At 44.8% G+C, this 25,506-nt stretch overlaps 3 protein-coding genes across 8 annotated transcripts in view; 1 reads left to right on the top strand and 2 right to left on the bottom strand.

The window, feature by feature from the left end:
- brf1a (BRF1 general transcription factor IIIB subunit a) overlaps positions 1-17,405 on the bottom strand; it is a 33,894-nt gene extending 16,489 nt beyond the window's left edge. Inside the window, exons 1-10 of one of the 4 annotated variants that reach the window (XM_077564517.1) lie at positions 17,095-17,405; positions 16,877-16,947; positions 15,852-16,042; positions 14,454-14,534; positions 13,344-13,517; positions 12,290-12,321; positions 9,988-10,060; positions 2,923-3,072; positions 1,387-1,480; positions 685-811 (exon numbers count right to left, since the gene is read on the bottom strand). In XM_077564517.1, the coding sequence (XP_077420643.1) occupies positions 685-811; positions 1,387-1,480; positions 2,923-3,072; positions 9,988-10,060; positions 12,290-12,321; positions 13,344-13,517; positions 14,454-14,534; positions 15,852-16,032 (912 nt within the window). In that variant the 5' untranslated portion in view covers positions 16,033-16,042; positions 16,877-16,947; positions 17,095-17,405. The other 3 variants (XM_077564526.1, XM_077564536.1, XM_077564507.1) reach the window with 3 other exon arrangements.
- LOC144050881 (BTB/POZ domain-containing protein 6-B-like) lies at positions 4,386-8,751 on the top strand. The gene is made up of 4 exons (XM_077564545.1): positions 4,386-5,190; positions 5,929-6,019; positions 6,099-6,217; positions 6,989-8,751. Exons 1-4 carry the CDS (start codon positions 4,754-4,756, stop codon positions 8,019-8,021), a joined length of 1,680 nt encoding a protein of 559 aa, XP_077420671.1. The 5' UTR covers positions 4,386-4,753; the 3' UTR covers positions 8,022-8,751.
- Positions 17,406-17,987: 582 nt separating the features above from the next.
- On the bottom strand, positions 17,988-24,568 carry zfyve21 (zinc finger, FYVE domain containing 21). Of its 3 annotated transcripts, none has more exons than XR_013293956.1 (8): positions 24,380-24,568; positions 23,394-23,444; positions 23,136-23,304; positions 22,052-22,127; positions 21,571-21,662; positions 21,004-21,143; positions 19,648-19,787; positions 17,988-19,570 (listed from the first exon to the last, which is right to left on the bottom strand). XR_013293956.1 is itself a non-coding variant. In XM_077564481.1 (8 exons), exons 1-8 carry the CDS (start codon positions 24,503-24,505, stop codon positions 19,532-19,534), a joined length of 747 nt encoding a protein of 248 aa, XP_077420607.1. In that variant the 5' UTR covers positions 24,506-24,568; the 3' UTR covers positions 17,988-19,531. The 3 variants fall into 3 exon arrangements, 2 of the variants coding, with proteins under 2 accessions (XP_077420607.1, XP_077420616.1); XM_077564481.1 differs by having other exon boundaries at positions 21,004-21,057; XM_077564490.1 differs by lacking the exon at positions 21,004-21,143.
- Between the last annotated feature and the right edge of the window lie 938 nt (positions 24,569-25,506).

The following is a 25,506-nucleotide window of genomic DNA, read 5'->3' as shown; positions in this document are numbered from 1 at the left end:
TGGCATTGATCGATCACCTTATTAGGGGATGAATTACCCCCCCCCCCCCAAAAAAAAAAATCCAAGGTCAAGATCAATCCATGAAAAGACTTTTTTCAATTGAAAATCGTGCGCAAAATGAGGTCAATTTTCTTCTGCATCCACACAAACTTAGTGTTTGGTCACAGATTTATAGAAAAGCTATTTGAGGTTTTTGGTTGTTGAAATTGTTAGTTTACTTCTCATTTCTTTGTAATTGTTGCTTAATTAACATTTTGTATTACGTTTATTATTTTGTCATCCAATTCTTTTTTATATTTCATTATTTACAGTAATATTTTTATAGCTATTTTATTTGAGGAAATAGAATTATTTTATTGTTGATTTATTACTAATATTTCAATTTACGAATACATTCCATTTATTTACAGTAATAATTTAGAAATTCCTTGTTTTTTTATTCATTTAGAAATTCCCTATGTACATGTTTGCTACTGTTAATATGGATTTATAATTTGTATTGTATTATTATTCTTAATACAAGTAGCTTATTATTGCCTTCGCGGTACTTGAGATGAGTTGACTTTGCATGCAAGTCATTTTGCCACCGGAGGTTTTTCCCGCCTTCAGCATCGTTGCGGTCTTTCTCGAAGCTTGCGATTGGCCGAGACGCGTGCGTCGTCGTTGTCATTGAGCGGGACGTGCCTGCTGCGCTTTCTTCTTGAGCAGTCCGGCCGTGAAGCAGGGCGGGTTGCATTCCTGGTCCAAGTCCACGTTCATGAACTCCTCCACCGTCAGCAGGCCGGTGGGCGTGTCCGAAAACTCCGCCAGTCTAACGGCCACAAACTCAAATTACATTGGCGGCATACAGACATTTCATTTCAATTTCTTTGGTCGCGCGACAACATTTATGGCTGGCACATTAAATGGACTTGATCTATGTCACATGCGCACACTCATGGCCAAACAATGAGGCGCTCTAAATCGATCATGCCAGCCCGATGACGCAGTCCACATGTTGGCTTGTCAGGACGGACTTTAAAAAAACAAAAACAAAAAAGAAATCAACCCCCCCCCCACACACACACACACACTAATCCGCCTTTTTCTGTGTGGCATGCAAGCACTCATGGTTGATAACGAGGCGCTCTAAAAAGGTGGCGCCAGTAGACTATGTGAAGGGAAGATGCATTTTGGGGGTGTAGGCCTACTCAATGTTTCAATTGTGCCGGATAACCAACAAGCAACACTTTGAAGATGTTTTTTTTTGCGACGCATTCATTTTCGTCACCTTCTTTGACCGCGTCAACAATTTCTTCGTGCGCCAAAAGGTTTTGGGGTGGACTTTGTAACAATTGTACTCCTTAATCTCCATAAAAGCCATACTTGTCAAAAGTGGTCACCAACCTTTTTTTCAGCGTGGAGTCGCATACTTTGACCACATTGACGATTTCTTTGGGCGTGCGGCGAAAGTCGTGCATGCGAGCGGCGACCAGGAGCGCTGCAAACACACACGCACACACATTAGATTGTGTACCTAATCAAGTGTCCAGTCAGTATAGGTTCACTCTTTTGAACATAAAAATACTGCCTGACTAGGGTCCGACTGATTAATCGGCGCCGATTTTTATCAGCTCGTTAACCCTTTTCAAAATAACCACAGTTGGAGTTTTGTCGATTAAACGCCGATATTTCAGATCTAACTAAACACGTTTCTGGTTTTATTTTGTCATCTTTGTCATGCATCTTTGATGATGTAAGCGCAAAAGAAATGACTTTAGTTCTTATTAATTTTGCTTTCGTGACTTTTTTTTGCATGAAAAAAACTCATCAAGGCATAAATGACATGGGGGGGACGGGACGGGGGGGACGGGCAAAAAGTATGTGTGTGCGTGTCGAATAAGAGTACGAGTGTTGCGTAACGAGCAGCCGAGCGAGCCTTGAAGGAGAACACTTACGTAAGCTTGATTAGAGCGGCTGAGCTACTAAAAGCGACATCGAGCGTGCGCTTACTTGCACCTGCACACGCGCGGGCGCGAGACCAACTAACGCCATCCCGGACTCATCATCATCATCATCATCATCATCATCATTAATGGCCATCATAAATATTAGGATGCTTATTTCCATGCATCTTTGTTTGAGGTTGACGACTGATTTGGGCTTTTGCCGCAAACTTCCTCCAGCAGGCGTCTCCATCTTTTATGAACATTAAGCATTGAGGCGGGACGGTCGAGGGACGGTCGCGGGACGCTCGCTGGCGTGCGCCAGGGAGGAAGAAGAAGCAACTTCCATCAGGACCACAAATGTCAACATGCAACTTTGAAGGACGTTTGGCCCACTTTTTATGCTCGTATACATTTTTAATTCACGTCGAACAACATTATTCTTGCAAAATGGCAACTTTGCTCTTGTAATAGTTTGACTTATTTCACAGAATTGTTTCTCAAAGGGTTACAATTTGTGTCCTGCAATATTTTGACAAATGATTCTTTTCTTCTGGAAATAGAACCTTTTTTGTCACTCATAAATTTCATTCTTGTGATTTTTTTGTCTTAAAATTAGAGCTGTCAAACGATTAACCACATCTTAGAATTTTGATGAATCCCCATTAATGACGTTTTTTAAAATCAACATTTTTTGCTTTGACTTTGACAGCACGACTTAAAATCCAATGATTATAATATTAATAATAATATAAATAGCAATAATTATGTTTTCCCATAAACTAGGACTTTTCCTGTAATATGTTGACGTCCTTCTTGTAAAATTACCGGTATGATTTTTTTTTTGGTCCTCATGTAAAATGAAGAAAAATACCGGGTAATATTTGGGTTGGGTAGGCGGCTCTGTGTACTCGCTGGAACGGCGGCGATGGCGTTTCCGGCGCTCAGACGGCGTTTCCGGCGCTTCCGGCGCTCAGACGGCGTTTCCGGCGCTTACCGGCCCCGCAGAGTCCGGAAGGCCTTCGTCCGGTGTGCATCCAGTCCCTCTTCATCCTCTGCACCAGCCTCAAAGCCGTCATGGACACTTCGTGGTTCTTGTCGCCAAAGTCCAGCTGCTGGGCAAAGCGTGGGATGTAAAGGCACGGATCTGCGGGGGGGGGGGGGGGGGGGGGGCACAATGAAACAGTGTCGCCCATCTCATGATTGAGGATTTACATCATGCTAACAAACTTGAGCTAAGCTATTATAATTTCTCAGGATGCCGCATCCTTGTCTATTGAGAAAGGAAAACCCTCCTTCAAAATCTGTTTTTTTAACTCGAACCTTCAGATGCGACGAGAAGACGAGACACGCCAGCGCGCCGTAGCAAGCTGGCTAAACAACACGCCAACGTGGCAGCCATGTTGGCAGGAAGCTGACATGCTCATTTGTCCTTTCTCAGCCGATTTTCATGAGGTTTACTTTGTCGTCAATGCCAAATTGCCAATCACTTATAAAACATCAAACATTTTTTTGCCTGTGAAAGATTATTTTCTGTTCATGGAATTAATTCTACAGCATTGTGAGCAAATCATGCGAGTTCAACTTCGGTGTCCTAATACTTCAGAGAAAAAGATGAATAACTGAATTAAAGTGTAAGAAAAAAAAAGTGGCAGGTGGGCATTTTCTGCCTCTTTTGTCAACTTTACTTTAAGTGCTTCTAAATTTAGAAAAGAGGGGGAAGCACGCTTCCCCCTTCCTTCCTTCCTCAGGCATCCGAAAAGGAGAGTTCGATGGCGCAGTTGAACGTCCTTCCAAGTCAGCCCGCCAGCTGCTAATACCGTCCCCCGACGAACCCCTTCATCATTCTGCTGCACTACTTTGACGATTACTAGTACGGTCCAACCTCCGATTAAAAAGACTGTCAATTATTTAAGGCATCCTATTCTTATTTCTTAGATCTTTCACTATTTTGGTTGTCGTAGTATCGAATGAAATGTAGGGTTAAAAAATATGTCTAAGTGTATTGATGGATTTTATACATATTATGTATGGAGAGAAGTTTAACTGCATATGTAATTTATTATTATGATTACAAATCTCCACTCCATTTTTATTTGATAGCAACTATACAAGGACCTTGCACTAGTTCGAGGTATTTCAGTGACAAAATCCTTTCATGCCATTTATTTTTAGTACTTTTATGTTCTATATTTTGCAGCCTCGAGTGTTCTTGTCATCGTTTGAGTGTGACGTTCACACTCAAACGAATTCTAAATGATGGATTACTGTATTCCTTTAGCTCTAACCCGCTCAGCGGAGGGGAAGCGCTCGTGTGCGCGTTGTGCTGTGACGCAGCATGCGGAGGTTTAGCGCCCTCTGACGTCAGCCACAAGCGTGAATGTGATTGGGCGACAATAAGAGGGGGGCGGAGGGAAAAGCGGGGAGGAGAACCAGAAGGTAAAAAAAAAAAAAGGGAAAATAAAGATCAGAGCTTGGAAAGTCTCCACAACAAACCACCGCCGAGCTCCGAGGCGAGTATCCGGACGTGAGGAGCTCGAAGCGGGCAGGGCGGAAAAGGGATTAGCCGCTGGGTGGAGGCGGAAAAAAAGTGTTTGCGCTCCAAGTTGGCGGAGGAAGACGAAAAAGAGACGAACGCTGAGGCCCGGGAGGATATTTTTAGATGCGCTGCTGGCGTCAACTTGGCCGCCGACGCCGTTTCCAAATCGGCGTAGCGGAGCGACGCGGCTGAAGCCTCCGGGGAAAGCAACCAACCACTCGCTTGGTCGGAGCAGTCGCCGCGCCTTCTTCTTTTATTTTTTTTTCTTAAATTTCGCTTTCTCGCGCCGATGCCCACGGCGGACTGCCGGCTGCTCCATCATGGCCGGATCATGAGGTGCCTGAGCTGCCTGCTGCTGCTGCCCGACACACTCCGAAAGTCCAAGAAGCTCGGCGGGCTCCCGCTGCCGTCCGACGACAAGCACAGGAAGATGGCGGCGGAGCTGTGCGCCGCCAACAAGGGCAGCCTGGCGAGCGGCACCGCGGAGGCGGACGCCGACAAGGCGGCGACCACCAAGGAGGCGACGGCGGCGGCGGCGGCGGCGAGCGTGAGCCAGGCCGCCGGCGGGGGAGGAGAAGGGGGAGGCGGGGGAGAAAGCGGAGGTGCGGCGGCCAGCAGCCCCAGCAGAGATCAGCTCGACGTCAGCGACAACAACAACATCGCCGCCGCCGCCGCCGCCGCCGAGCCCCGCAGCTGGCAGGGCCGCCACCCCACACTCCGGGAAAGGTGACAACTCGCAGACAAACCTGCTTTGCTCGTTACCAAATGGTTAATAATGCACCATTAGCTACAAACAGCTCAAATGGCCTTCGTATTTATAACCAATAAGTCTCCAATCCGTTGTTCGGCCCAGAAAAGTAAGAAGTACGTGATTTCAAATGATGATTCGACATTAGTGGTGTGCCATCACCAATTTACATACCGATATTTTGTAACAATTCAAGTTGAGACACGATTTAACAAGAGTCCTGTTTGAGAATAAAGGGATTGTCCAGTTGTTTACATGTTGAATATTTTAAAGCGCTTGATGGTTGCTACTCAAACATCATTCATTAGGCCTGTAATGCTTGTAGTTACACTTTTATGTATACGTTTTTATCCTAAAATATTGTTGACAAATTTACCATTTGGGAAGAGCTGTTGAGGGGAAACATAATCAAATGACTATTTTTAGTTATAGTGCTTGAATGTCACCTAGTTTGAGTTTGTTTTGCTGAAATTGAAATAAACCGTATTAAAGCACGCCACAATACGAGATGCTCAAAGTCGTGTTCTCACATACTGCGTGATGCGTCTCTTAAATTGCAATTTGCAGGATATGGAAAGAGTTTGCATTAAAAGCACTTCAAGATGCTCAATGCTTAAAATCAGGATTTGGTCATGCAAACGACATTTGTTGTTGGTCAGCCAGATTTGCAAGAAAAGGATGACATTTTTGTGACAAAACGATTGTACTTTTTCCAGGAACGCTTTGATGTTCAACAACGAGCTGATGGCTGACGTGCACTTCATGGTGGGCCCGCCGGGTGGCTCGCAGAGGGTCCCGGCTCACAAGGTAAGCAAACCAGCAAGCGTGCGTGTTGCGTCGCAAAACGATGACGGACGCGTCACCGCCGCTTCTTTTGCTTCAACAGTACGTGCTGGCTGTGGGCAGCTCGGTGTTCTGCGCCATGTTCTACGGCGACCTGGCCGAGGAGGAGGCGGACATCCACATCCCGGATGTGGAACCCGCTGCTTTCCTCATCATGCTCAAGTGAGTGACGCTGTAGCCGACAACCGCTAGTTTGGCCGCTAAAAAGGCCACAAAATTCCCTTTCTAGTGGTTCGGGAGTAGGTGACGAGCGAATGATTTACTCGTCAGTTCGCTGAAACATACTTCATTGACACCAAGATGGCACCAAAGCACTATTTTTGTCAGACAAACTCAACTTAGCAGCGCTACAAAATGGCCGTCGAGGGCACTTTATAATGGATGGCCTGACGAGAGATTCCAGAAACGAGACTTCAAAAGCTCCCGATTACTCATCCTGACTTGTCTGTAATTGCTGCTCTTCTGCCGCTCTTTGTTCGTCCTGCTGGGGAAAAAAAGTGGCCTGACGATTACGTTGCAGAGCAGAAGGTTAAAAATAACCTGCAGTGCTGCAAAGCATGCTGGGAAGTTGCAGTGGTTCACTTGATGGGAACGGAGATGTGGCGGGACGGCGGTCCGCTTCCCATAATGGAGAGCGCAGACCTCCGCCAAGGCCAACGTGTCACAGAGTGGGGCGACATTTGAGGGCAAAGGTCAAGCTGGAGGATTCTTTCAATGCAGCCTTTTACACATTTTTTGAGCGGACTACAAAATGTTCTGGGCCCCTCCGATCCGAAGTTTTCCTTTGCGGCATCGTCCAATGTTGCATTGCAAGGAAGGTTAGAACGGGTTCTTTCACGCGTGCTTGTTACGTCTCGACGTGACTTTGTGAGAGGTTGTGGCGGTCTTGATGAGTATTTCCTGCCCACTGACGCGTTTCCCTCGGCGTGCCAGGTACATGTACAGCGACGAGATCGAGCTGGAGGCGGACACGGTGCTGGCCGCCCTGTACGCCGCCAAGAAGTACATCGTGCCGGCGCTGGCCCGGGCTTGCGTCAACTTCCTGGAGACCAGCCTGGAGGCCAAGAACGCTTGCGTGCTGCTTTCTCAGAGCCGCCTTTTCGAGGAACCCGAGCTGAGCCAACGCTGCTGGGAGGTCATCGACGCTCAGGCCGAGCTGGCGCTGCGCTCCGAAGGCTTTTGCGAAATCGACCTGCAGACGCTGGAGATCATCCTGCGCCGCGAGACGCTCAACGCCAAGGAGGCGGTGGTGTTGGAGGCCGTCCTGAACTGGGCGTCCGCCGAGTGCCAGCGGCGGGGGCTGGCGCCCGCCACCCGCAACCAGCGGCAGGTTTTGGGCAAGGCGCTCTTCCTGGTGCGCATCCCGGCCATGAGCCTGGAGGAGTTCGCCGACGGGGCGGCGCAGTCCGACATCCTGACGCTGGAGGAGACGCGCAACATGTTCTTGTGGTACACGGCCGCCAACAAGCCCCGGCTGGACTTCCCGACGAGCGCCAGGACGGGTCTGGCGCCGCAGAGGTGCCACAGATTCCAGTCGTCGGCCTACCGGAGCAACCAGTGGCGCTACCGGGGCCGCTGCGACAGCATCCAGTTTGCCGTGGACAAGCGGGTCTTCATCACCGGGCTGGGCTTGTACGGCTCCAGCGGCGGCAAGGCCGAGTACGGCGTTTGCATCGAACTCAAGCGGCAGGGCGCCATGCTGGCCCAGCGCCTCACTAAGTTTGTGTCGGACGGCTCCAGCGGGACTTTCCCCGTGTGGTTCGAGCACCCGGTCCAGATCGAGCCCGACGCCTTCTACACGGCCAGCGCGGTTCTGGACGGCAACGAGCTCAGCTACTTTGGGCAGGAGGGCATGACGGAGGTGCAGTGCGGCCGGGTCACCTTCCAGTTCCAGTGCTCCTCGGACAGCACCAACGGCACCGGCGTGCAGGGGGGGCAGATCCCCGAGCTCGTCTTCTACGCCTGAACGCCGGGACGGGCGCCGGGACGGGCGCCGGGACGGGCCGGTGGGACGTCGGGACCTCCTGTCATGTAGCATCGCAAACTCTGAGACTCTTCTGGAACTTGATTTAATTTAAGCTTATTTTTATTTAAACATTGCGGTTGTCAACGGCACAACTGGACTACTTTCGGGTGTGAAACCAAGTCGGGTTGAATGGAAGCAACTGGCTCTTCGTCACACGCAAAACAATTGAATGGAGGCAACCGAGAAGAGAGCCGACGTCGCTCTGCTGTCGCTTGCCAAGAAGTCCAGTTGCCTCCATTCAATTTTTGCAGGTGACCATCAGCTAAAGAACTGCGAATCTACACAGACCAGCAACAAAAGTTGAATAAAGTCAACTGGACCCGACAAATCTACTCGAAGGCCACTTTGACACATTCAAAAACCAGATTCCAGAAGTGGCTTTAAAATGTTTCAGAATACCGACGCAGTCACGCTTCCACGCTTGCTGAGAATTTGTTTTCCATGAGAACATTCAAAGTTTCAGCAACCAAGAAGAGTCCAGTTGGCCCGATTGAACGTTTCTGTATTAAGAAGACGGAGAATCCACGAGGGTTCCTGCTGTTTTGCACTTTGAGGACGCACCCTCGCCAACGTTTGCTTTTTGTTGAAAAACAATTTGTTAAAACAGCTTGATGCTGTCTGAAGAAGACTTTATGTACCAGCTTGATGACATAAAAATTCTCACCCGTGATCCAATTTGCACACGTGGCTTTACTTATGATTTGCGCGTGTGTTTGTGCGACATGGTGGGGACCATATTCCAGGTTTTTACTATCCTAGTGGGGACATTTTGGTGCTCCCGACTAGTCCAGACCTCTTTTTGAGGGTCAAGACTTGGGTTTTAGAGTTTAGGTTTTGAATTGGGTTTTGGTTGGGGTTAGGCAATCGGTCGTGATGGTTAAGTTTAAGGTAAGGGGCTAGAAAATGCATTACGTCAATGGGATGTCCCCAGCGGGATAGTAAAACAAACGTGTGTGTGTGTGCGTTGTGGGGGTTTCAAGTCAACTACATATTTTGTTTTGTAGTATTTACAAAAGTAGCTCAACATTTCTCAAACCATTCCAAAGTCAAACTATTCGGCTCGCTTAAGACATCCTGCCAACTATTTGTCACATTCCATGAAAATCAGGATATTCAAGCCATTTGATGTCATATTTCCACATTGTTATGCAATCCAAAAACAAATGTCGACTGCAGTTTCAAAAACTGTCTTCAAAATTGGTACATTTATTCGTACTTTCCCCAAAATCTATTTCTTCTCCACCTATTATTTTTCATCAGAAAATTCCCCAAATGATGTGAAATTTTCTCAAATGATTCAAACCTCAAGTTCAATGTTTTTTGTTTTTTTTAATTCTAAGAGTCCCGCATTTTCCATGAGAACATTCAGAAATGAATGGAGAAATGTGACAAATTCACAATTTCTCAACCTATTCAATTCATTGTAGTTTCAAAGTCCCTCATTAGCATAATACAATTCCCAAATTAATGGGATTTAAATCAATTCTATTCCACTTAAATTGACATAGTTCAACTTAAAAAAAAAAAAAGTTTATTATTGTGACTGTAAGTGACGTACAACGACCGCAGCAAAAAGCTGTTTCTAATATTTTGACCACATTCTTGCACTACACAAGCGAGTCCAGAAGTCCCAATTCTCATCTATTATGTCTGTACTAGATGGCATGAGATTTAATAAAGTGGTCCTAAATCACCACCAAATGATTGATGACATTAGGAAAAGAATCCTGTTGGAATTGTCACATACATTTACACATCAATGGTGCCCTAAATCATTGTAATATGTCCTAAATCATGTTATTGGAGTCCTAAATCAATGAGTGGACATTCCAGTGATTTATGGCCCTCCTGCTCTACGTGTCGTATTGATTGTGGCTATTAGAAGACGTTAAAGAGGGGACGGTACCTATAGCGGAAGCGTTGATGCAAAGGTCTCTGGAGAGCGCCAGGAAGGTTTTTCCCAAAGTGTACACGTTCACCTGCAAGGACGACAACGAGGACATTAGCACATAATGGGACATTAGCGCAAACATTAGCGCATAACTTCCTGTAGCCAAACGTTTGCGTCACACTTCACTTGCGATTCGTCGCAAGAACGCAAACAAGAGGACGGACGAGCGAAAACTAGTGGTTTGCAGGATGCGTCGAGAAAATGATTCTTACTCACGTGACCACATGCTAACATGCTAACATTGCTAAGACAAAGATCTGCTCACTCGCCCCAGTATTGACGTCACAATTATTATGTTCAGAGTCAAACTTGATTGGTTTACTGCAGATTTTCATCGCGATACGACGCCAGATCAAAATGGATGCTACTAGTATCACCGAAACAGATATTGCTATTTCAAACGCTAGATCGCTTCCCTTTCATGATCGTGTGCGTTCACTCAAGTGTCTTTGAAAATAAGGACACAAACTTGTTCCTTGTTCTGCTTGGATGGTTATCGTCATTATTAGCCACGCGTTCCACAAACGTCCACAAAACCAATCAATCGCCCCCCAGACAAATGAATTGTAAATTCACCAGGGAAAAAAACTCAACTGATTCAAACTGGTCAGCATTCCAAAACTTTTATTTTTTTCCCAAGCCTGAAGGGTGCCGAAGCCACGCCCTGCTCAACCGTCAACTGTCCATCAAGGACCAAAACTACCACTTGAAAATGGATGCGACTTCGTCCAGCATCTTTCTTATGCCTACAAAATAAGTGCACGTTTGAGCTGGCAAAATATCTCCGCTGAAAGCCACGAGCGGCTGAAATATGTCCCACTGGGTCCTTGCAGGAATTTTCCACGCCACAACAACGAGGCGCTCTAAAGCAGCCGCACCAGCACGACGCCCCGGGCCGCACACTGGCTGTCAAGTTGGACACACACACACACAAAAAAAAAAAGTTACAACCCGCCTCCCTTGTCTTACTTGGCATAACATGCGTTCCAAAACAGCCCCACCGTCGCACGAATACGAACTTGTCCAATCATTTGAGTTCAATTTCTTCATCATTTGAATTCAGCGCCCCCTGTCAGTAGGCACATGCAATTTCACCAGATCAGATTTTTTTTAAATCACATTATTGATGCGACACGCGTTCGATTCAAAGTGTGTGACAGGTGTGTGTGTCACAGATGTTTCATTGTATCATCACCCCCCCCCCCCCCCCCAGCCGGGTCTGTCTGGAAGTGAAAGGCCGCATGACAAAGACACGAGTCGTCCTTTTGACTTCCTTTGCCAGCAGCCGCCACAATGACGTGCGGACAGAAGGCAGCGAGGGTCGCGAACCTCTGCGATCTCTGCAACTCCCCTCCGGCGAAGGGGGAGCGGCATCACCCCCCCCTCCCGTACCCCCCGTCCCCCCGCCTACAATCAAACATTCTGCAGGCCGCCGCTATTCTGGGAAGAGAATTCCAGCCAGGAATTTACGTGCGAGCCTGGAATGTTGGACGCTTGTTTACGATTTCCTTCTCTCGCTACAGACACACAGGAAGTAACACGGTAGCCAACGCAGCGAGTCAAAAGATTCGCAAAGAAAACATTAACAGGATGTAACGCGAGCAAACAGGAAGTAAGACAATGAGTCGTGCATCAAGTAACACATAAGTCAACTCGTCACATGGGAAGGCAGGCACAAACAGTTGCACAGGAAGTAACATACAGGAAGTAACTCAATCACAATGGAAATAACACAGGAAGTAACACGGAAAGGAACATGCCCGGGAAGTAAGACAGGAAATCACAGCGTTGTAGAGGAAGTAGCGGAATCAAACAGGAAGTACAAGACACAAAGTACCGCGTAGAGGAACACGGTCGCACAAAAAGTAACACAAGAAGTAGCACAAGCACGGAACAGAGTGTGACAAACAGGAAGTGACACGGGATAGATTGCCATGACTTCAACTTGACTAACAGCCGAGTAAAGATGTGCAGTCTGCGGGTTCGCCCTTTCAACCGCGTCACTGATCGTCATCCCAGACGGATGACGCTCGCACGCACGCACACACGCATGCCACTAGTGGGCGTGTTGGGTGGGAGGAGCTCCACCAGGACAGCTGCTTGTGTAAAAATAGCCCCGCCCACTCCCAGCAGCAGCTGGGCCTCAGAATGCACTCGCGCGCACGCACGCGCGCACGCACGCTGCCTGCAAAGGTCGACTCATGCCAAGTCCCGACATGCGTCAGACGTCAACACGTGGCGAGAGCGGTGGACGTACCTGGACGATGTCGCTGAGGTCCAACAACATGTCTGCGCCGCAAGCGTTAAGTCAGCAACGCAAAATGATAAAACACCAAAGAACAACTTCACATTTGGAGCAATCGATATAAAAAAAGAGGACAACATCTTCTAAAACGGGTTCTTTAGCCGATAAAATGACACAAGCTTTTGGACACGAAGATTTCTGGAACATCTGAAGGAGTTAGCGCATCAAATACTCTAGTAGATCAATCGTATTGCCTTCTAGAACCAATCAAAGTAGTTCTCATCCAAAACCTCTCGGTAGGTTGTCCAGAACCACAACGTGTTTATATCATACAAGTTCAATACACGAGGAGCTCTAGAAGGTCAAGTGTTCAGTTTCCAGAATGTGTCAAACTTTTGGCCGACTACGTCTCATAGATTTTGCTTCTAGAATATCCAGAACATCTCAAGTCAAGAACAATTCAACCTATTTACATTCTCAAACCGTCACTCTGCTAGCACGTCCCAAATATTTGACTTCCGTTATCTTCCAGAACCTCTCAATAGGTTGTCTTGTAGAACGCCTCAAACTGAACATCATAGAGCTCCTTAATCATGCATTTAACTTCTAGAAGTGTGGAGGCTCTAGAACAAGTCAAACTGGTTAGCGTGCAGCCCTCCTCATGTGTTTATCTTCTAGAACTTCACGTCGAGAAGTGTCGACTGATGGTCTAGAACGCCTCAAACGGTTCAACATCTCAAATATTTGACCTCTAAAATGTCAGCTTTTAGCTTCTAGAACACATCAAGTCCATATCTTTCAGTACATCAAGAGGTTGCCTTCTAGACCAATTTTCTGACATCTTGTGTTCGTATTCTAGACTTGGAATGTTTTTGTTCTACGATGTGTCACGTGGTTTTCCCCCTCAACAATAACTTGAGCATTTGACCTTCTCGACGAGTGGTTCTCAAAGTGCGTTGCAGTAGCTCCCTCTAGTGGCACATGACAGAATGACCGAATGTGACGTTCCACCCGAGCGTGTCGCTAACGGCAGGCGACGACGACGACGGCGCCAGCGAAAGGATACGCGGCGTTCCCTCGGTGCGACACACCAGGTAGATGCAGGCGGCCATGACGTGCGCCGACTTGCGTCCGAAGGTCAGGTGCTTGGCCAGCGCCATCTTGTAGAAGTTGAAGGCCGTGTCCAGGCAATGCTGGTTCAGCTGAAGCTGGTGGCCCAAAACGCCGATGTGCTGCTTGGCTGCAAACACAAATTTGCCGCATTTCACAAGCCGTGCCCGAACCCCCAACTCAACTCCACTCGCCGTCGCTTGGACGATGTTTTGGTTTTGTGTTGCGGGCCAAAACAAGCGGGCTTCAGATACGTCGATTCCGGTACCAAAATGGTGATCAGAAAATAGGACATGAACACACCCACGAGGAGCATGAAGGAGACGTTAACACGGGTCCAACAGTGGAATCCAACTTGACTGCAATTCCTGATATCAGCCACTAGGCCACACCCCTTAGAGGCTCACTTCAACACATTGATAAGAACCAACTACCTGCTCTATTTTCTTAAGTTCGATTTTATTCTGTATTTCTTCAGATGAATTGGCTGACATAAGCTCAATTGCAAAAACGGGCACATTTTTGGGGGGCAACTTTTACAACATTCAACATATGACATTCAAACATCCCTCCCCGAAATGAATAATAAATGTGTTGTCCACGCGAGGGCATTCGTACGGTGGCCCGGAAGTGCAAAACACAAAAAGGAAATAACCAAACGCAAGAGCAAATGAAAAAAACGATCACATATTGCTCAACAAAACAACAAAAATGATGCTCAACAGCAAATCGACAAACACAAAAACAAACATTTTGTTTATGTATTTAATTCATTTGCTGTTGTTTTTTTGTTTGTTGCTGTTTTGAAGGCCGCCATCGATTACAGGACTTCAACGGCTCCATTTTTGTTTGTCTTTCACGCGAGCAAAATTTCAAACCAAATTTTGGCGCACACAAAAAAATGTGACCAAGTGATGGCTTGTAAGTCCAAATATACACAAACTGTGGCACTCAATGTGCCGCGATTTTCCTGTCGATATTGACGGCCGACATTCAGCCAATCGGAAATGTGAGGAAAGTTCCGAGTGGAAAACAACAAGAACAAACACAAGTTGTGAACTTGTACCTCTGTACAGCGTCTGCGCTCGCGACTCTTTTCCCTCGTGGGCCAGATGACCGTCTCCAAATGACGGATGCTTGGCGCCGCCTGCACACACAAACACCTTCAAACACTTTTTACACTCACACACACACAACTGGATGATAGAAGTTCACGTTCTGCCATGATATGACGTCATGACTGAAAAGGCAAATTTGGGTCAGCAAACCAAACAAGGTCCTGCAAGAGTGAGCTCATCATAAGGCAACAGCACACTCTTGTGGGAACTCTGTGAACTACAACAACATACAAGACACGTGGAGGTCAAAGTTCAAGAGCAGATCTACTTGACAGATAGATAACATCTGACTAACTTGATCATGATGGTTGTCAATCAATCAATAATTATGTGCGTGCTCATTTGCATACAGTAAAGCCTGAACTCAAATTCGGGTCTCCAAGAACTTCCAAGGCTTTTTACCTTCTAGAACATGTCTGGAACATTTCTGGCTCATCTTCTAGAACATTCTCCAAGTGATTTTGTCCAATAAGTCCCAACTGTTTAACCAATGAAAAAGCTTCGACATTTTTGCCCAGTATGTTTTCAAGTGTTGATCTTCCAGGACATTTCTTGTTTACATTCTAGAACTTCAAAAAAAAAAAAAAAGTGCTAAGCTTCTAGAATGAATTATTTATCTTGTCTCGCTTATACAACCTCTCCTGTTAGGTCTAGAACTGCTGGTGTTTTAGAACGTCTTGTGTTTACCTGCTAGAACATAACGTGCCGATTTTCTAGAACTTGTTTATCAATCATATCCCATGGAATGACCGTCTAGTTAACCTTGTGAAAGCGTTCTAGAACTTCTCATGTTCGTTTCTTTTCCATGTGATTATCCCCTAGAACATTTGCAGTGGTCTGAGGTTCTGCAAGAGAACTTTTTGTTTTGTTTTTTTGGAGTATGCTAAGCTTCCAACGAGACAAACCAAATGGTGATGAGACTTTTGTTTGCTTGTATTTTACCTTGTAGAACTTACTCATGCTTATTTTCTAGATCTCAAGTTTTACTTTCTAGACATCTTGTTTGTCCTCCAAGTCATTTAAGTTGACCTTATAGAACTTCTCGTTTACCTCCGAGGGACTTCCTTCAGGAATAAAAAAAACTATTTCTAGACATCATGGAATTGTTCTACGTCTGTTTATTTTCTAGAACACCCCAAGTGTCACTCAAAAATCATATAGATCCTTCTTTATTTATGTCCTAGTCTTGATGTATTTCTACTCAAAAAAGTTTGGGTTCTAGAATGGCTTTTCTAGAACATTTAAAAAACATTTTGCAGACGTTGTGGTTTCCTGGAAGGTAATACGAGCATGTGATGGCAAACACCAAGATGACGCTTTTTTCTTTCATTGTTGGGAGTTCTGACCTTCCGATGACACAAACTGGCCGACGGCGAGCGACCCGCCTCCTCCCGACTCGACAAATTCCACCTCAGAGACGATGATGTTGTCCTCCAGCACGGAGCCGCAGGTCATGCAGACGGCGTCTCCACGTGCATGATCCACGTCCACGTCGGAACTCCCGCAGTTCTTGCACGTCGGGCTCATCTTGGCCGCTCTGGCACCGTTCACAATTAACACAGGAAGCTTTTTTTTTTTTTTATAAAAATGTATTTTTTGTTTCAATTAAAGTCAACATTAAAAAAGGCTCCAAAGTGGCAGACCTTTTTCAGGAAAGACGTGTAACGAAAAACAAGCGAAATGTCCGCATAGCTCACGAAAGCTCAATTCAGCGAGCATTCGAGGAGGTTTCACTTTTTCTTTGGCTTTTCTGGTGATTCTCGTGTCGAAGCCTCAACGAGTGAACAGAAGTGAAGTGAACCATGTGCTTTCCCCTATTTCATTGGTTTTACCTTGAATTGTAAACAATGGAACGGCTAATCTTGTTTTTACACTTGGATGAGTCAAGAATGCATAAATATGATACTTTTTAGTGCAATATGTTTATTGTTAGTACATTTGATCTTGTTTTTGGTTGCTTTTTCCCCTGGATTTAAGGCAGCGTTTATGTTCAAATTTAGTGGCTTAACAATGATATCTAAAGCACTTTTTAGGAATAAAAACTTTTTGGATTAATTTGGGCCTACTAGTACTGCGCATGTATGTTGATATGAGTTATTATAGTGGTGCCAGAAGGGCAAAAAAAAAAAAGTATATATATTTGAGGTGGTATTAACCCGATAAATAAAAGACAACGCTAACTTGATAGCTGTCGTTCATTCGTTCACGCTTTGAAACTTCCTCCCTACGTGTTGACGTCACGTCGGCTTCCCCGTGACAGCGCATTAAAGACATTTAGACAGAATTAAAGTTCAACCCAAATCGTCTTTAAAGCGGAGTTAAGCGCGCAAACATGGACGAACGGCGGCAAAAGTGACAATTGTGGACGTACCTGGTTTAGCCGGCTAGCTACGTGGCACCGGCGGCGTCCGCTGCTCGCACTCCGGCCACGCGTCACTTCAACTACACGCCCAAAAAAGAAAAAAGAATTGGAGGAAAAAGAAAACTGTCCCACGAGGACACTTACATCGGAATCGTAATGTAGCGTGCTGGAAGCTAGCTCAAGCCGGTGGATACTACACACGTGCCCGCGCGTGCACGTATACGTACCTGAAATCCGGCGTGGATGAGTGACGTGCGCGTGCTCGCCCGACCCCCTCCCCTCAAAACACGTTGTGTGCGTGGGGGTGTTTGCGTCCCCTTCTCCACGCGTGCGTGTATTTACAGTTGAAAAGTAGTACTGCGCTTAACAATTTTGCATGGGGGGCACACACACACACAAAAAGCCACACTCCCAATACACGTGTGCACGTGAATGCACGCTCGGACGATACCAACTAAGTTGACAGTGGAGGGGTGCTCAAGTCAGTTCAAGTTGCATTTCAATGGCCTCAGCCACCCAAAAACAATTTCAACAGAGTTTGGAGCATTTATTTGGTATGTTGTGTGTGTGTGTGTGTGTTTTTTTTAAGTATTCATGTGAGGTCCGCGTGACTCGTGGGCCGCACCGGAACCTCACATTAGTCACGCACGCGCCTTCTCAATTGCAAAGCATTACGTCAGAAATATTGGCCTCCCCGAACGTTTTTTAAAAATACTGTACATACTAAAATTGATTTCAAATTATTGACCTCCTTACTCACGTCAATTTTTTTATGATCATGAAAATATAAATTTTAATAAACAGGCATGAGTTTTTTTTTTAAAAACTTAAATCGTTCAACGTTTATATAAACACACCTCGTCTGCATCAAAACGTCAACTTTCTTAAACATTTGTGTTAATACTGTCATAAATATTTGCACAAGCAACGAAATATTGTCCAGAATATTTTCATTAACATTTCATTTTCATGTCCAAATTAATATTACCATACGGGCATTTTTTGTGTTATCAAAAAGATCAATAAAAAAATGGCCAAGAATTTCCTTAATTCACATTATCAAGTATTTTTGGTCATTGTTTAACAAATGCTTATGTAATGGCGCAATGAAGAAGCCAAGTGAGAAATACTTTTTATTCCCAATTGCTGTCAATAAATGAAGCGCTGGCGTACAAATGCACTGAATTGCCGGCACCCTTCAAGTGCACACAACACACATTCACACACGCTTGTTCAGTGACGTCATTCAACTTTTAGGCAATTGAGCATAGAAAAATACTTTAGCAGTAGTGTTAAAAAGCTGCGAGACGTTTTTGTCACCCCCACTTGATCCAATCAAGTGACGAGTTGTCCTTCATCTGCTTGGATTTGTGCTCTTTGTCGACGTCCTTCTTATAAAAGGTCAAGCGCGTGCGTCATCTTCTCAGAAGACAATCAGCCGTCAGCCTGGATGTCGGCAAAATGGATCGGACTTCTCGGACCAAACTTTCTGACCAGGACACTTTTGCCGAACCCGTAAAAGGGATGCTTTATTAATTTGGCAATTTTCAGCAGTAAAAGGTTTAATGGTTTGTCAATAATATGAATTGCATAAGGTCATTATTTTTTTTTTTAGGAATCTGGGCCGTGATTGGATGTCACCGCCACGTGTGACGTCATTTTCAGTCGACAGCAAGTGCAAAAGGCCTTTTTAAAAGGGGTTAATCGTACATGAAAAATAATTACATATCAAATTCATGATAGACAAAATATGAACTCTATACTGCTGAAAATGGCAGAATTAGTCAAGTAGCCTTTAACAAGTCTGACCCTGAACTCGAACCCCCTGGACTACACGGGCCACTTTTGATTTGGAAAATGGATACATAGACTCTGCATGTCATTCATAGATGAGGAGGTAGGCAGAAGAAACCAAAAACGCGCATGACATTTGCAAAATATTTGACAATTAAAACAATGATTATTAATACAATGTGTGTTTGAAAAATTCATCAATCATTATTTTCAAATGTTCAATGTACTTGCTCAAATTTGAGGTTCCCAGCCAGTGAGTTATTTAACAGCACCACCCCGGACCCCCGCATTTGCGTCAAAACATCAAATGTATGAATTAAAATGAAAAATGTGGGCTTAAAATACCAAGCGGTGCGCTAAGTGGGCCCCCGCCAAGCTACACTCGAACTGAAGCCCAGTTCCAACCGCTAACCTTCTTTACCAACGGAAGCCCCGCCCACAGGAGTCCCAAACCCAATCCTAGCATCCTCGTCTGGATGAACCTGAACCTAACTCGTAACATTCCAACCTGAGGCACAATCATCATCATCATCTTGATCAATCCCTCGAAAAACGGACCTTTTTGTTCCCAAACTCCAAGTCAAGGGGGCCCATTGAAGACCCCTGAGGTCCAAATCACAAAGGCAAGGAAGACCAACACTGTAAAAGGTACAAACACCTCCAGGACGACATTTGCCACAAAATGACGTCATCAGCCTTCTTCTGAGCTCCGTACGACAAACGCTAAGACAAGATGGCCGACGCTGGAAGTAGAAAACAAGGTAAACACGGCGAGTACAAAATGGAGGCCGTTGGAGAGTCGGGGGAAAAAAAAAATCTTCTTTGGGCGTCCGGTTTTCTGCCGGCGAGGTTTGGTCTGCGGAGGAAGACTCACTGGTGCTCCCGAGACTCGTAGAGCAGCTTGGCGGCCTGCAAACAACAAGCGGTCGCAAGGAGGGCGATGTTCAAGCCAGCGCTCGCAGGCGTGATTGATGTGGGTGCCGGACCTTGTGCATGGCCAGCAGCCACAACTCGGCCGCCTTCTTCTCTTCCTCGCTGGTGCCGGCGTCCAGTCGCAGCTGCTTAACGTCCTGGTCGCCCGACGGCTTGTACTGGACTAGCATGCCGACCGCACGTGGCGACGTGCCTGCGCGCGCACACGCACACCAGCACAAATGGACAATTAGCATTAGCATCAATGCTAACAGGACACAGGAAGTCACTATTAATGACGCTACAAAGGTCGAGATGCGTTTTCATAAAAAAACTGCAAGGATGAAACACTTTTAGCATTAGCATCAATGCTAACACTGCACAAGAAGTGACAGTGATGCTGCTGATGAATGGAGGCCAAAAATATGACAGGGCATTAGCTTTAGCTCTATGGCTAGCCTTAGTGTTAATGCCATAGACATCTTTATTTTTTGACTGTTTTTACCTGATCAATTTACTGTTTTAAAGTGTTAGTCAACCTTCAACATTTCTTGACAATAATATGTTATATGTGACCTCACAAGTCTAAACATGACTTTCTGATTAATTTTGCATTTGTGGAATATTTGTTATGAAGCAAAATTGAGCCATTTTGTCCCCCTCAGGGGGCGGCCATTTTGCCACTTGCTGTCGACTGAAGATGACATCACAGTTGCTCAGGAAATGGCCAATCACAGCTCACCTGTTTTCTGAAGATGAGCTGTGATTGTTTTTACCTGAGACCTGAGCAACTGTGATGTCATGTTCGGTCAATAGCAAGGGGCAAAATGGCCGCCCCCTGAGATGGATAAAAACGGATGGCTTTTGCTGCTTAACTCTTATTCCACTAATGCAATATGAACCAGTGAACAACCATGAACAAGTGTGATTTGTTATTGTTCCGTTGTTGTAATTTACTTGCCATTCACACTGATGCCTTTGATGCTAACATTAGCGTTAATGCTAACAGTGGGGGAAAAAAAGATAAACCACAAGCAAAAAAATAAAAATAAAATAAAGTACCAGTACAAATCACTAGGCTACACTTTTGAAATGAATGCCAACACTGGCCAGAAAAAAAATCTTGATCGTGACTTCATGCATTTCAAAACAAAAACACACCATGAAAATGCATGCTTAGCCTTAGCGCTAACACTGGACAGGACACGACCTCAAATGAACGCTGACACAAAGATCTTCAAATGAAACAGGAGGGATCACTCGCATGCATTTTAAGTCCAACGAAAAAAGAAGGTTAAAATACATTTAGCTTTAGCATTAATGCTAATGGTGTTTTGGGTCCAAAAGTTATTTGGAAGCCAAAACAAAAACATAAGCGGTGGCTAAGAAGTCTGTTGCAGCCCCAAAGACGGACGGCGAGTGGCGCTAACCTTTGCAGGCACAACCAGCGTCCAGCAGGTCGTCGCCAGCGTCCAGCTCATTCTCTGACATCCCAAGAAGGACAAACCCGATCCGACGGGACCAGTCAAAGCAGCACAAGTGAGAAGAAGTGCAAGTGTGAATACGCTGCCTGGTGGGGGATGTAAAAGTGAGTGGACGCCCAACAAACACCAAAGTGAGTACTGGACACCATGAGGGGATGTAGCAAAAGGGAGTGGTCGCTTGTTGGGGATGTAAAAGTGAGTGGACGCCGAATGAAGACAGATAGAAGTGGACACCCAATGGAGAGAACAATGAGTGGTCGCCTGGTGGGGTGCGATTGGTCACACACAAACGTGAGACAAAAGACGAGATGCTACGAGAAGGCAACGAACGACAAACGGGTTTTCAAAATTATTCGGACAAGCTGAAAATCACAACAAGTGTTCAAGCGACCGCTCGTCAAACTCTTGGAGGCCCTTTCCAACAGAGACCCGAGCCCAACATTTGGATTTCACACAGACCGTCTACAACGAGGGGAAATGTGCAAACGTGTGAAAGGAGCGCCGGTCCCTCACCTGTGTGATTGGTCGTGTCTGTCAGGACCTGTATGGTGGTGATGCGAGTCAACTCCACCTCAAAGTTGTTTTCGCCGTCCAGGAACAGGAACCTGACAAGTGGAGAGGGCAGCATGTGAGCAGGCATGTATTCTTGATCCTCTCTCTTTCTCAGCAGTTCATGCATTGCACGCCGCCCTGGTGGCCAAACCGTGCATGCCACAAACAGCCACACAAACTCGGAAGTTCCATTTCATGATAGAATGACTTTCTTTCCTTCTTACAAACGTCTTTGCTGTACAATGATATTTTGCGATTGTGAACAACAGAATTGAGTTGATTGAGGGAATTTCCAAATGTAGAATACGGCAAATTGCGATAAATGTTGACATGAAAACAAAAAACTGTTCTGAATATTTCTATTTTATAAATGTGTAACAACTGTAAGCAAAACAAAACAATTTTGGTGCAGAATAACATGTAAATATTTGTTCTCGTTGACCTGTGGTTGTTGGAGAGACGAGAGGTCATGGTTGCACACTTGTCTGACGTGTCCCGAGTGACCACGAAGGGACTTCCTGTACATTCACACACACACAAAAAAAAATAAAATAATCACATCGTTTTTACCGTGTTTAATAGTCGCACCATTTTTCATGGGAAAACGTGACATTCTGTTTCTCAGTCCTAACAAAAATGTTGAAACCTTTTTCTTTGGCTAACTTAGATGATCGACAAGACTAGACAATGATGTCATACTGCTCATAGCCACTAGGGGTCAACAGTCTGATATTTTAGCCAATGACAGTTGGGACGTGTGCTAGCACGCCAAACTCGAAGAAAAAGTAACGCGTCAGATTTACAGTGATAATATCACCGCCATTTTTTAATTTGATCCCGAATCCATCAAAGACAAAACATGCGTCCCATCTAGGACCAGCGTTATTATAGTTTGGGAATTTTCATTTTAGTCCGTTTTTATTTCATTTAGAATTTTGTTTTTTAAGTTAGTGGTAATTAGTTCTCAGGGTGGTTCTGTTAGTTTGTATTAGTTTTAGTTATTGAAAAAAAATGCTTGGTTATAGTTTAGTTTTAGTTAGTTTCAGTATTAGTTTAAAAAAAAATTATTATTATTTGTGCGCAGAGGTGGCAAATTTAGGTCCAGAGAGTAAAAACCCTGCCACAGGTTGGCTTTAGCCATTGATGCTCGCTAGCTAGCTCCCTAGCACCATGGGAGCTAGCTAGCTAGCTAGCACCTGGGGTTAAAGCCAAACTGTGACAGGGTTTTTACTTTCTGGACCTGGATTTGCCGCCTCTGCTTGTGCGCAATATTTAATAAACACTATGGTAAAATCTATTAAATTAATTACCAAAGACTAAAATGAAGGACATTTCAGTTGTTGAAAAAAAAAGAAGCATTTTCGTTAAGGAAATTTTATTTTATTTTTTTTGTTAGTTTTCGTTAACTCGAATAACCCTGTCTAAGGCAGGTGTGCTCTTACTTTTCTCAATCCAAGCACAAATAATGTTCCACTGTCGCGCAACACCTTCCATGAGAGGCGCTAGCTAGCGCGCGTGACGCTCACCTGCCACGAGCACTTTGATTTGCTTTTCGTAGAAGTCGCTTTCCTTTTGCGACAGCAGGCTGCATTGGGAGCACTGCCGCACTGGGTCCACGAAGCTCATGCGCGGCAGCGCCACCTTCTGGCTGCAGCACTTGTCGCAGAAGCAGCGGCCGCAACGCCGACAGTGGTGCTGCGCGGGGGTCAAGACCGTTTAGGCAGGCGACATGTTGGGAAGGTTTGGTGACATGGCAGAAAAAACAAAACAAAAAAAAAACTGACCTTGCGCTTTATGAAAGCAAACTTGGTCTCGCACCGCATACATTTTTGGCACTAAGGAGGGAAAACAGGAAGTGGTTACATAACATGCTGGCAAAAATAAAAAGAAGTGAAATCTGTTCATGTTCCTGCTAGTCAATAAACAACCAACACAACATCACAAATAAGCTTTTAAGTTTTTTGTGGGTTTTAAACTATACAATGGAAACTCCAGAGAAATGTATCTTTTTTTTTGGTTGAATGCTGATCGATTTAAAAAAAAAAAACATACATACATATACACATATATCAACGTTTAGGTCTAATTTTGACCCACAGGTCCGTAATTGCACATGTAAACTTAATACAGGAAGAGAACGTGACGGACAGCTGAGCGTTTGTGACATTAAAGTCATTGTGTGTGTGCACGTGCGTATGTGTGTGTATATATATTTATAAACTTGATTCAATTGGTAATCATTAACTTGACTGTCACTTTATGGCGCGTTTGTCTTTAGCGCGTATAACAAACACAATTAGCAGCTTTGCCAAGACAACAAAGCAGTTACGTCACAACAAACAAGCCCCTCTTTGTCATCGGAACTACACAAAATATTAAATGGGGCGGGTGGAAGTTTTATTTCGGGAATCAACAAGCTTTTATTTAGTTTTGTTAGCTTAGCCTACTGCCGAACAAGTCCCGTTAAATTGACCGAATTTCGCACTGGCCAAGCCGGATGTTTCTCAAACAATTCAAAATAAGAGTTTCGCTTTATCCGCCACCAAAGTTGTTCAAAGGCTTTGATTATACAACTCAAACAAAGCGTTTGTTAAACATTACAAGCGACTCAAGTACTTGTGTTTTAATTAAATTGGAGGTTTTGCTCGGATATAGCGAAAATGCGCACGTTTTATTTTGCAAACTTTCAACGGAAACGCATAATCTACAACATGCTGGCTGGTTTTACAGCAGCTTCAGGGTAGGTAAAAAAGCCTCGATTTAGCCTCACGTCTTTGTCGGGCACCCATGTGGGTTCCTCCATACAGAAGGGACTGTTGAAGGCTCCATTCTCGGCCACCATGCGAAGGCCGCTCGGGCTGCGGACCAGCTTCTTGCCGTCGGGAACCGAAGACATTTTGCGCCCCTCTCCTCTTCGTCTTTTGGCTGCTCTGGAAGACTGGTGGCACTGGTAGTGTCTGCGGACACGCCCTCGACCCGCCGTATTGGCAGGTCGGCGGGCCAATGAAGGCGCGCGAATCAAGCCACGTGGTTTAAAGCGCTGCCAGCCCACTGTTTTGCTTTTTGGGGCCGCCGCGCCCAGTCGACACGTTTGCAAACTTTTGCTTTTCGCCACAAATAAAAACAATATGTATTGTTTTCGTTTATTCTCACAGCTGTCAATGTTATAATGAATCACTTTTATGCAAATGCTGGCCAAATTGTCAACATTTGTACCTTACCTCCGGGATTTATGATCTCCCGGGGCGAAAGGGGGGCTTGACCAGTACAAAGGGGGCTGAGAAGAAAACTTATAAATATATTTTGGAATATCAAATAAAAATGAGGGGCTTCACTTGAGCTACACCGATTTCTGACGGGGTTAAAGCACCAATATAGAACATCCCTGGTTTGAGACGACGGACATTTAAAAAAAATAGAATAAAAGAAAGATATCACACAGGATTGGTAATAGATGTAAATAACAAACAACATAACATATAGTGGAATTGTATATATTGTCTATCTCTATCTTTTTTGCATAATGTCATAGAAAAGCAAATTACACAGGAATAGTAATAGCTTAAAAAGAGGGAGGGTGCAAACAAGATTTGCTTTGTTTTATTTGCTTTTGCAGCACTGGAAAAATACAGCAAACTGTAAAAAAAAAAAAAAAAAACTTGCCTAATTTTAGATAGAACTTAATTCATTTTTTTAATGATTAAAAACTCAAATCTAGCCATGAAAAAATATATAGATTTTGATTACTTTAATCACTACATTTGTTATATATTAATGTTTTTTAATAACATTAAAATAGTCATAAAATATATTAGCAATGTCTGTAAAACAAACTTACAAAACTGTTGGAAATTTCTCATTAGTCAACTTTTTTTGATGCTAAAACTAAAATTGTAA

The sequence above is a fragment of the Vanacampus margaritifer genome, chromosome 1 (assembly GCF_051991255.1).
Source record: "Vanacampus margaritifer isolate UIUO_Vmar chromosome 1, RoL_Vmar_1.0, whole genome shotgun sequence".
NCBI lineage: Eukaryota > Metazoa > Chordata > Actinopteri > Syngnathiformes > Syngnathidae > Vanacampus > Vanacampus margaritifer.
This window is presented reverse-complemented; position numbering and strand designations above follow the sequence as displayed.